This window comes from Dufourea novaeangliae, unplaced genomic scaffold (genome assembly GCF_001272555.1).
Source record: "Dufourea novaeangliae isolate 0120121106 unplaced genomic scaffold, ASM127255v1 scaffold2, whole genome shotgun sequence".
Taxonomy (NCBI): domain Eukaryota; kingdom Metazoa; phylum Arthropoda; class Insecta; order Hymenoptera; family Halictidae; genus Dufourea; species Dufourea novaeangliae.
Genome location: NW_015373882.1, coordinates 174214 through 187576, shown reverse-complemented (window position 1 = coordinate 187576; position 13363 = coordinate 174214). Strand labels below are relative to the sequence as shown.

The 13363-nt window shown below is 34.9% G+C and overlaps 1 protein-coding gene across 1 annotated transcript in view; it reads left to right on the top strand.

The window, feature by feature from the left end:
- Positions 1-6582: 6582 nt before the first annotated feature.
- Positions 6583-13363, top strand: part of LOC107187599 (caspase-1-like) — a gene marked incomplete at its 5' end in the record, with an annotated part of 80094 nt that continues 73313 nt past the window's right edge. The window contains one exon of the mRNA XM_015575766.1: positions 6583-6775. Within this exon, the coding sequence (XP_015431252.1) occupies positions 6583-6775 (193 nt within the window). The remainder of the gene's footprint in view (positions 6776-13363) is intronic.

Here is a 13363-nt window from a genome sequence, read left to right as displayed (position 1 = left end):
CTTGAAGAGTACCACTAACGAAATCAATTGTATTATTGTACAATATGAGTACGATGTCTTATAAACTCAATCTTTGTAGGCAACTATATTTAGCATAACAAAGACTGCAATAGAAAATATGAAATACAATGTAGCTTTTTAACTTTCTTTACAATTTCACAAGTATGTCGTCTAAACTATACCGAGTCATTATGCACTAAACATACAATATTTATTACTTATTTTTCAATTATTACCTTTCTTCTTCCTCAAGTGTCTATAAGCAAAGAAAAGTAAAAATATAGACGCTCAAAAATATACGTATCCATTTAGAAATGTTAACATGACCTCAATATCATTTATCTTGTTCTTTACAAATGAAATAAAATCTCATCCAACATTGAACCTACTTCGTATCAAATTATCTCTATTATACAGTAGTTCCAAATGTAAACTACGTTATATTCATTTGGTAAAGTTATAATAGTGATATGAATATTTTGATAACTTAAACGTTTCACAATATGAACATGTGTAATAATTCACAATCCTTATGAGCTAACAATAACTTCTTCATTATATTTCAAGTTTCTATATTTAAATTACAGTATACATACACTTCCAGCACAGCATTACTCATTTCCTGAGAAACGAAACCACTCATTTAGTAACAGTACCATAATAAATTGTCAGATCATCATTCTAGACAACATGCCACCTAAAACAACAGATTCGATTCAGCGCTTTTTGAAGAAACACTTCTGATTGTCGAAAGTGTAATGAGTACAGCAATAAAATACTTCCCGAGTTCACACTAAACTGACCACAGAAATTTCGAATAAAACTGGTAAAGTAAGATACAACACGATTAATCACGTGTTCCACCCATGGGAAGGATACAGGCAATCTCGAACACTTGGGACCCGATAGAGCAGATCCTAAACTCGACAATGTCCCGGCAAGAAAAACCTCAGACGTTTCGGACGTGATACTGGCTAAAGTTATACCTGCGGGACACGATACAGCACCGTTGAACTTTCGAAAATCGAAAGAGACAGTGGACTCGTGGGTCTAAGCATTGATTTGGGAAACTCGATATAAACACGATCTCGGACTCATGACGCTTGTTGTGAAGAAAACATCGTAATGGTCTAAACCAATACAAAATATTTTTTATTTATAGAAACACATTAAATGATTCTGGGAGTCATTGAATATCAAAATATAGAAGATTCGAAACAATTTAGATAAAATGTTTAACCTATATTGGAATATTTAAAGCCATCGTGACTATTAAATTTCCTTCTTGAACACCCTATCAGCAAATTATTAATAATTATGTATATCTATTTGCATCTATATACTTGAACTCATAAAAATCTTAGAATATTAAAGAATTGTGGAAGACATAGTTTTTCGTAAGCACCTTACTTCTTGTAAATGGCCCGATATGTGGTACTACAGTAGATTGGGTGTAATCCAAAGTTAACATCTAAAATTAATTTATCCGAGAAAATAAGTTATGACGGTAAGATATGACCAAAATCATAAAGAGTTATTCTTTAAACATCTGAAGGTTTATTTCAAGGGACAAATAGAGTGATTTGCTTTGGAGTCATTCAAGCAACCTGTTGAGCGGCAGCCTTATTGAATACAAGCCACCTTAAATATGAACTCAGGACCGAGGAACTGGATTTGGACAAATCCAACCCCTAGAGAGTCAAATTGAATTAAAGCACAGCCTAGAGATCCTACCTGGACCATAGGAGTCCTCGAAAATCTCAGGAATCTACAGTAATTCTGAAGCTACAAGAGCTTTTCAGTATGTTGAGTATTCCGAGAGAATCACAGACCAACCAACTGTAGTTACTTATATCCTCTACCCCAACATTTTTGTTAGAAAATAACAAAATTAACTAGAAACAAATTAACTAGAACGATACTATTCCTTGAAATGTAGTAACACAATTGGATAACTCAGGTATTGAAGTCCTTAAATTAGAGTCATTTTAAGGGGTCATCAAATTAGGTACTAATCGAGATCCTAACAGACCTAACTAGATCACTTCTGGGCCGAGAAGGTATGAGAAGTTCGAGGTAGGTCATCTGGGGACTCAGGAATTTGTATCAGAAAACCCTAATCACGACAGACTTGATTCAGACCATCCCAGGATCGATATACTCAAATTGGTATGTTCAAAGGGATCATCAAACTCAGAAATCGAAGTTAGGGATCCCTCAGATTCAAAGACCCCAATTAAGAGTTTTCGTATTTAAAGAATCAATCTGAGACTCCAGACCTATGGGTTTCCAATTTTAGGGTTTAGTTCTTTAGGGTGGGAGGTCCTATAACTGGAACTTTTATGTGTGAGGGTTCGATGGCGTGAGTTACTGAATCTTCAAGGCAATACAATTCTTGGATTAGGTGGAATGATCTAACTTGAATCTCTCCGTTGTGGAATGGTCTGATTCGAATTTCTCGGTCCTCAAACGGAGTGATTCGAGTCTCTCGGTCCTGGAATTGCGCTGATTCAGATTTCTCGATCCCGTGTTGATTTGACTTTTTTAGACCAGGGTTGGACTAATTTACGTTTCTCAACTTCCAATTTCTTGGTTTTGATTTGGTTCAAATTAAGTCTTTCCACTTTGAGTTCGCCTAATTCGGGTCCTTCGACTTCTATAAACTATACTATAATCTAATTTCAGTTGTTCAGTAATGAGATGACACAATTTCAGTCTCTCAATGTTGTAGTGGTATAACTTGTCTTTTGACTCTCGATTCGTCGAACTTTATATCTCCAAACCTAAGGCAGTTTAAGTTACATCGATTGGTAGTAGAATGGAGTCTTCCTTGGTTATCGAATAATTTAGGAACCATTTTCGTTATAAAAATGTTTGCTTTTACTAACCATAGGACGGTAATATACAGTTTCAGAGGGACTTTGCCCTTTTTATTTTACTACTTGTGGAACATCAGACAAATACCCTAATTAATACCATTACAGCTCTAAAAAGGGTAATATCACACCCAAAACATCAATGTTTGCTACCCAATGAGACAGACCAAACAATATCTACTATCTTAAGTGTATGTAACACACAGGAATGTTTAACACTAGAATTACTAAAGCAGTAAAACTGACTGGTTCGTAAACTTTTGCAAAAATTATTATGTCATAACAGTGTTTTTTCAGAGATACTTCACAAGTTTTATTGCAATAGTTTATTGCAAACGTTCTACTGAAGAAGTCCATTAGTTTATCGATTTGTATATCTTCAACAAGTTCTCGTTTCTACCAATGTGATAGAAATAGAAACACGTCCATTTCCAGTAGTTACACTGTTAAGGGGTCATGCTCAGTCAGGAAGCCGAAAAAAGAGTGTCTTTAGGAATTTTTCTCTCGGAAACTATAAGACCTTCTTCAAGAAATGTGTTTGTGTTTCGAAGATTGTAGTTTCTGGATTATAAGTTAATTTTTGTATTTAAAAATATGTATTAGTAAATAAATGGTGAGCGATCTGCCGGATGTCTCTTCACAAAAAGTAGTCTGCCGTGATCACTGTAACTTCGTAACGGTTCATCTGAAATTAAAAATTCAGTAAGATTTATGTAATGGAAGAACCAATCTTGTCCTTGAACGTGGGGTTTTTCGAAATATTGATTAGGAACAAAATAGCGGATGTTCTCCTGAAAAAGTGCGATTTTTACTTAAAAATACACTCGTTTTTGGTCAATTAAGAAAAAAGGATGGAACGAACAAAAGAATACTTCGTTTAAGGACAAGTTTTTCTGATTTGAAATAAGGCGCAAAAGGCTTCATGTAAATCGACACAGTAGTTTTCGAGAAATATTGATTACCGATTTGAAAAATGTAGTTTCGAGAAAAACGCGTTTAAAGTTTCAAGTCAAGCTTACACTTATATAAAATGTTCATTTATTAATGCCTGTAACTCTGTCATTTTTAATCGGATTACCTTGAAACTTGCATAGAATGTTCTCGAGATGTTGTACTCAAAGAAAATGTAGAAAGTGAAAAATCGATTTTTTTGAAAATTTTTGACTGACCATAACCCCTTAACCAAAGGATGCCTGTATTACTTAAACGATATTTATTCCGGTAATAGGTAACAATGTACCTATAGCATAACATAGATTATGCAAACAGAAAAAGCCTGCTTATACATTCCGCATCTCGTTTCCATCAGAAGTTCACAGACATCGTAGCAACGATATCCCCGATCCAAATAATTAGATCGTATGTGGTCACCCGCAAACTCCATTCATTACGCTCGCGGTCGCATAAACGTCGAAAAGTTTCTGAGCTGGCGTACTCCCCCGTCGTGTTTCGAACCTTCGTCGAGGGATTATTTGTTGCACGCGGAGGGGTGGCGCGGTTCCAACGGCGTGCACCCTTTCGTGATTCAAAATTTTACGAGTACGACATAAAAACTGCCCGGTACACGATACCAACAACAGACCGTCGATGGTGGCACGCTTTCGCCTCCAGTATTTCATTTACGTTTTTTTTTTGCCCGTATATCGACCGGCGATGTACAGGAAACTGGTGAAATTCGGCGAAATTCAGCTACAGTTCAAATATATGCGCTTGCAAGTTATTACGTGGCCGCAAGCTACCCACGTTCGTCATAAACGTAAAACTCCAAGAGGATTAGCGTATCGTTCGTGTAATTCACGCAGTAACAATTCCATTATTAGACGTGTACGATCGGTGTCGAAAGGAGAACGATCTAATTGCGACAACGAATTCACATTCGAGTATGAATTTTAATGCTATTTATTTCTGCGTTTCGATTGCGTTATGGGGTTTAACAATACCTGGTGAATTGTTTTAGCGCGCCGTAGGAATATTTAAAGAGTCTTTCACCGTATCGATACTATTGTATATTCCATTTTTCATGCATGTCATTTTGCAAATTTCATATACACGCGACAATGTTAAAATATTTATAGTGGAAATGCGGGTTCATTCTGTTAGATTGTACCACATAAAATTGTTGATATTTGAATTGTTCGTAAACAACCGCGATTAGTAAATTAAATGTGACCTACATTGTCTGTTATGCTGGTTAGAAGGTGCACTATTACTGTGCTATTCTGTCACTTTTGATTATTGAATTCCTATTATGATAGTTTAATGATTCTAGATAAGTAAACAATATAAGGGGAGGTCAAAAGCGATTGTTTCGTAGCGACTCCTCAGCCGAATACCTTGGTCTTTCGCGATTTTACACGATGATTGAAGTAGTATCGTGTGAGGGGTACTAGAAAATAAGAAATCTAATACTGATAATTAAGTTTAATAATAAGTGACTGTGTACAGGTAACTGAAGACAAATATACAATACTAGGTGTATACGGTATGGCGGTTATAATCGATCTGAAGACCGAGCGTCTCCAATTGGGATTTACTCATTTTGGTCACGCAATCTGGTGGCGAAAAAAAATAAGCAGTCAAATCGGGTCAACTATCCCTTGTGACATACGGAGTTAGTACTGTTTTTGCTCATTCGAAGTACAATTCTTTGTTTTAACACGCTAGATACGTTAAATATTTAATAAAAATAAAGTGGAAGATACATCAGGTGTTCGGTTTCCATCAAAAGAAACCAAGAGCAAGATGTACTATTGTGTATATGGGTGTAGCAGCAAGCTTTGTATCGACATTGCGATTGCGGTTCCGAAAATATTTACCTTTCGGTTTCGATGAAAATTGGTAAAATTCTCTCAATTACTCCCAAATAAACAAAAGATTTTTTGGCAGATTTGAAAATTAATATACATATATGTATACATATACATATATACATATACATATATGTATACATATACATATATACATATACATATATGTATACATATACATATATGCACATATACGTGTACCATATTAATTTTCAAATGCTCCAAAAAAGCTTTTACAAATGTTCGTTTGGGAGTATTTGAAACAATTTTACCAAGTTTCATCAAAATCGAAAGGTGGACCTTATCGGATCTACATCCAATATTATAACAATAATGAAAAAATTTAAATATTCAAATATTTAAAATAAATTGGGGCTTTGTAAGTATTTATTGTATTTCTAACAATGAACGACACTGAATTTTAACGAATGAAGGAAAGAAAGTACAATAATGTGTTATTTTACTGACAAACTTATAAATGCATATTAAAGTTTGTATTGCGCCATCTATACAAGACTAGAAGAAACTATTAAATACTCACAGATATGCAAAAATACATGACACTAGTATTTTATCTCGTAATTTATTATACAATACGTAGTCATATGGCTGCAGTGGGATCGAAAGGGTTAAGACAGTCAACGTTGTTAGGTACTCAAACCTGTCTCAAAGTACTTCCAAAGTGACTCAAGACTTAAATTTTTCAAATCTATGAATATTCTTAACTAAATATTATTATCATCCGACGAAAGTAAATGACAGACCACAGCTGTGATATAATAATTTATTTGATCAGACTGAATAATTTGAACCCAATTTAACATTTTGCTGTTTGTAGGAACGACTGCGGTACCGTTGAGGTGAAAGCTGCTCGAATTCCAGTACCAATAGACTCGGAGGTGTACCACATGAAGCACAAAAGAAGAGGCGTTGCCTTAATCTTCAATCACGTCAATTTCAAGAAGATGGCAACGAGAAAGGGTTCTGTCAAGGATAGCAAGGATGTAACGCAAGCGCTGAATCGACTCGGTTTCGAAATCCGAGAATACACGGATCCTGGTGTTCAGCAGATCGCAGGGATTTTAAAATCCAGTGAGTAAATTATCCACGTATATTATTTGTCTGTGTGTGTTTTGCAGACTTTTAAGTGAATAAACATTTGAAAGTTAACTAAATAATGGTTCATATTTAGTCGAATACATTCAGGTGAAGTGTTAGGTATGAGTAAAAATTGAGTCACAGTTTCGTGTACGTTTTAATAACTAAGTGAATAATTTAAAAAAAGGGATTATTACCAAACATTCCGGATAAATGGAAAACGATTCTAAATAATAGTAGCCATTATTCCTGACTTTAATGTGAGAATAAAGACATTTGTAAGCAAACCGCATAAGATGCACAAAAACTGCATAACGCTCCGTCAGGTCTGATAATGTATTGTTTTCCCATAAAAGGTTTGGAAAACTCTTATTTTTTCACTTTGTATAATCACGAAATTCCAATCGAAAATGGGAACCATTTCAAGTAATATTATTATATTTACATTTATTTTGTACATAATTATAAACGCTCAAAAATCCATTACAGCGTTTCTTTAAAAAAATTTTCAACTGATTCGTTATTCTCCTATTAGCAGACTACTATCATCGGAATCAGAACCTTGGAAATTCGAAACTGTTTGTTACAAACGGTACACGATGTATCAATTTCTACTACTGTGTTTCTAACGATTCAGAAAGTCAGGAACAAAAGAACAATCATGAGTACACGTTCGCAAATTAAAGCGATGAAATTTAGGAAATTACGGCATATTCCGCCAAAGTGTGCCTACGACAAAAATTTTTTGTTCAAGCGGTCGGTCGCAACTCGTGCAACGCGCGAAACACGATTTTGGGAGGCGAAACACGTTTTGTACGCGAACAGGGTGACAGCATTTAATCATTTTTCTGCGCTGCTCGTTAAACAACACGTAATTCGCGACAACGGGCAGGAACGGATAATACGCGCGATAATTCATTTCGGCCGTCTCCGCGTAACGAGTCGCGTTTTCATTATTTGAGTAACGCCCGCTTTGATACAGTTCGGGGTACCGGGGGCGGGCGGGGTGGGGACACCTTTTCGACGCCATGAGTTTCCCCCGGACGAATAAAATTACTAAATGTGCCAGGCAGTTTAAAGAGAACAATGAACAGCTTGAATTGCCTAATGAACGATATAATACGTATGCCGAATTAAACGTGAGCAAAAACATTTAAATAATTTGGGACAACATGAAATACATTATGATTTGAAAAACGCGAGGGATGAACAGAAATGCAAATAATTGAGGAGATATTAGAAGCTTCTAACAGGCTCTTGTTCAACGTTAGATGTACCAATTAGTAATCTATTAGTTCTTTTTCATAGACTAATAACACTGTTTAAATTTGAAACATCTTTCTATCCGTTTCTTCCTTCAAAATGACGGCGAAGAATTTAAAACGAGGACAAATATCACTCAAATATCATAGCCTTCTGATTTCCTCCAAAATACAGTCTGTTCCACAAAAAAGTGTACAGCAGTATTTCTGTAATATATAATCTATGAAAAAAAGAACTTTTGTACTGTAAAATAGACTGAAAAATATATTGCACAACTACCTAGTGGTAAGTTCATTCGCCTCGATTGTCGATAATTGCCTGCCACTTTCTTCGCAAGCTTTCCACGAGTTTTTCTACGTATTCGTTTTCTACGTGTAGCTGGGCTTTCCCCTGAGCGTAAACTTCATGTAGAACCCAACATTCTCGATAGGATTCGCATTTCGAAACGATAGTGGCCAATCCATCATAGTGATGTCATTTTGCGTTTTCGACTCAGTGCAAAGACAACTGCGATGTTTTGGGGCGGTGTCTTCCTGCAGTTTCCAGTTACTCCCGTCTTGGCTAAACTATTTCTGAACAGGCTTCAATAAACATTATAGATTTGGCACCTCTTTGCAGTATTCAGATTCCCGGTTAAGAGAAAAAGTGTGACGAAATCACACTTGCAGAAACACCCCCAAACGTGTAACTGTACGCAGAATGAGCCTGCCACCTGGAAATGATCAGGCCTTTCTCAAGACTGCCCATGCCCAGAAGGAAGCTTCTTCCAAAGAGATTACATTGTTGAAATCCTTGGTCAAATTTTCTTGCGACATGATTTTCGGATGGAAAGCGTTTTTCGATTGTGAAACGATAATCAATTTTCAGTTCATGCAAACGACGCCTGGTGGTGTCTATTCCCATGTCTACGCCTCTCCTACTAAGTTGAACCTGAGCTGAGCGTAATGTTAGAGTAAAGGTTCGTTGAAAAATGCAAACGATCAATGTATCCTTGTTTGATAACATCAAGCGAGTTAGTCCTCTCTCCGGCAAGTCATCCACGTTTCCAACGTCCATTCGCATGATTAACGAGAAACACTGTTTCATAACGCTTGAGATATTTAGTACTCATTGTATAAAGAGTCCACTTGCAGGAACCTAACAATTAGCGCGATGACAAAGCAGACATTAAACAAAAGAGCATAATTCAAACTTTCAAACGCCTCGACGTAGATAGCGCTGCGATTAGCCGTTTAAAACTTCTGCTGTACACTTTCTTGTGGAACAGACTGTAAATACTGAATTTGACAAAATATAGTGGATTATTTACGGACACACTGAACGTAACCAAACATCTGGTTTCGTCTAGAATATTAAAAATGCTAAAATAATTGACATAAATAAATCTTGGTGATTTCTATGTATATTTTAACGTATTCTTCTTACTTAAATAAGTAAAATAAGCGATTCCGACCAATTGCAAATTTTGAACATTTTGTTAACACATCATTTAGTACAGTAATCCTTCTAAGTTAACAAAGAAACACGAGTCACTTGGTCCAATTTTGAAAGAGTTGTTCTGTTTTAAAGGGTGAACGAATACTTTTTTTTACCCACTGTACGTAGTGATTACGCACAATGTACATACACTTTCTTCTGTTCGATCGAATTCTACACGATTACTTTTTTTCATGAAAAATGTCTGAAATTTAGTAGTCAAAACAGTATGATGTTTATAAATATTTAAACAGACGGTCAATTTTCTTGATTTCTTTTTAAATAAATGATGTTTAGTCTCACAGTAGTGATTGTTCTATTATTTAAAAATTCATTTATCCGTACACTTATGTCTCCTTCCTAGTCTGGATACAGAAGGCTCTACTCTAATTAAAAATGATCTCAGCTGAGCAACTAAACGCAAATTATTGAAAGGAGAAGACAGTCTTCTTATCGAACGAATTCGTTCTATATTTCGTCAGCACACCAGCAGACGATGTCCTCAAATTCTCTTTCCGTGGCGAGCACCGACATTTCCATAAAATTCGCATGCCAGACTCGAGGCCTGGAACCTTTGCCCAACAAATCGTCGGTAAACCGTAGGCAATGGGGAACAGAAGCGGAATCGTGGTCGTCGAAGGAACGTCACGTTGAGCACTGTTTGAATTTTCCTCTCTAATATTCGTCCATTCAAATATTGACACAATAGGCGTCGCGCTGCGACGCTGTCCAAAATACATTTATCAAACGCCATTGTCGCGAATTTTACGAAGATGTTCCTTACGGTGACCGGGAACCGTGAAGCTCGTAAATCGTACGTCTCTAAATCACCCACATACCCACAACAATTGTATCGCGAAGGTTTTATTTAAACATATCTTTCGAGTTTTTATCGCGGGTGATGAATTTCAATGACCGTACTTCACGCGATATTCCTTTTTGTTTCTGTAGTTTATCTTTGGAGAAAATGGGTTTAAAAAATACTGCAATGATTTCGTCCTTTTATATATTTTTATTATGTCCATGATTCAAGGAAAAGATAGATCCATACGATTTAATAATACAGTAATCATCGAGAGAGAACAAACAGATCACCGTAGGAAAGTATAAACAATTTTCTCCTTTCATGTCTGTGTAGTTACTAAGCCAGCTGGGCGGACAACTTATTTATTATCATATCGGTCTGTTGTTTGTAAGAATGTTTGTAGACGAACGTATATAATAAAAACAAAATAGTTTCTATTTTACGTTACAGAGAGTCCTCTAATATTTTGTTACTTGTTACACATGAATCCGAACATAGCCTCGGTTTGCACCATTTTAACACGTTACTTGACCGGTTTATAGATATTTTTGATCTCAGAGCTTATGAATTGGAAGCCTTTTAATTTACTTTTAATTGAGGATTAAACTAGAATTCCTAAGATTATCTTATTCAAGCTGTTGTATTGTTTCATGATTGTATTATAATTTGCCACTATGATTAAACAGTTTATTTGTAGGTCGTTGGTTGTTGATTGTTGGATTTAAGGAGTATATTAAAGAGCCGTTGGTAGATAATGTAGTCAGTTATATAACAATATATTCTATAGTGGTAAATTTAAATGAATTACATAACATTCGTTTTACCTTTACCGAGTAATTTGTTGTGTACATTTATTTATTATCTTTATTAAATAACAAATCTGTTAATTCGCGAGTATATTACAGTGAATTATGAATACTTAATCAATCGATTCATACGTTTTCTAATTTCCAAAGAATTATTCGATGAAGTTAATTATATCAGTCGAAATGGTATTCCATAATGATGGTTTCCAAACGAGAAACATATTTGCGAACAATAATTTGATTATTATAACACATATGTATTGTGTAAGTATAATCCATATTATTCTGTGTGTTAAAAGCTCTGCAGGTCTGCAGAAATTTTCAAACATTTATTTCATATTATGTTGTTATTAATGACGCACTAATTGCAATCGGACCTCAATCTCGAAGAGCCCGCGAATCGGATAGAATTACGCTATTTCAACGAGAATCTTGTTTACATTATAATGAGAAGGCAATACAGTTAATAATAGCAGAATCGGTATCGCTATTAATTTAATACCGAACGGTCGACGTAATCGTTTGTACCCGTCGAATTTGAATGAAAATAATATTTTCAATCGAAGTTCTCGACTTACTATCGATGTAATATCATAATTATTAGGTCGTGTTTTAATACGATTAGGATCATGATTGTATGACTGTACGATTTTATTGTAAGAGCATGAAATTATATGAAATCAATTGCAAGTTGCACATGTTAAGGTTACAATTGTCACTTTTGTAATTATATAATATGTAAACTTTCTTCAATTAATTTTATAACGTATGAAAATTAGTTTTTGCACGTGTAAATGAATATTACAATGCTGTCTGCTACGGTGGTCACCGATGACCAACACCATTAAATTATGTAAAAAAAACATTTAATTTTTAAACGGTAAAATTTGTTATCAACTAAATATTGTGATAGAGTAATGATCCAAATGATAAGTATCGAATTACATTTGTAACTATTTATATCATTAATTGTAAAAAATTACACATCTGTACTTTTTCATGATATTGTTTCAATAGCAAAAATGTGGAACGGATACAGAATTCTCTTATCGTCTTATCGACAGAGACGTGATGGTGCTGTAAACGGACGGAAATCGAAAAGTATAATTATTCGAAAGTACACCTTCGATCATTAATTTCTAAAACAAGGTCAATGCAAGAAAATTTAACCTAGTTTTTTTTTAATGTACATGTTTCATTAGGTAGAAGCAGTAATATTAACATCAAAGAAACATCATCCACTGCAGAAATCCCATATTACTTTGTGGCCAACCCAATAATATTCTACAAATGAGAATCTGTATGGGCTATTTTTCCTTTATCAACTTAGAAAACAAGATTAATCGTATAATTACTTTTAAGATATGAATTTCAACCAAACATTGCAAATGCCAAAGAAATTATTTATTGTATTTATTGAAGAAAGATCTTAGACACAGTTTGCCCATAGATCGAAATCATTTATAATTGCCTAGTTCGACAAAGCAGACAATGGAAGGTTTCTTTCCCAGATGTTTTAGTTGCCGTCAGTTGTTTTAAATATAACGACAGAGAGTTAAAACATTTATAGCGTTGTTTTACTCCGTAAACTCCATACTGTCTGTTTAAAAGTATGAGTCCCTAATTTCGACCACCCTTATTGCCTACGAATTTCGAATAAAGTTCGTATCAGACGGTCTGTCAATGGTCCCTTTCAAATCAAAGCACATGCTTACATGTAGCTTTGTTTGCCATTTCCTGGTACCATATCCACCCTCACCGTAGTTATCTGATATTCAGAGACTCCTTACCTACCTACTTCGTCTATAAAAACTGTGTAACCCGGACAGATTTTATTTTCTTTGCAGTACACAAATTTCAAATAAAATTGTCGTCACGTCTTTGGGAAGGAGCCATTCTGGCCATTTTTGAAGACGTTTCCACTTACAATTAATCACCGATCCTTTACCTGTATAGGTGTACCATTTGGACTTATAATTTATTTATAAATTGTTATACTTATAAGTTTTAGAGATATGCATCTTATGTTGTTTTTAATCTTTCTTGGAAATTAATCTTTGTAAAATATGTGTTGCCTCACACAGATGACGAACTTTTGCCACTACGCCACTAATTTTTTAAAAATTTATAACGTCGTATAAAGAACATATTATGTAATGAATGACTAACAAAATACACGAAGTGAAAGCATATTGCTGTACGAAATAATCTCTACAAATAAAAATTGTATAA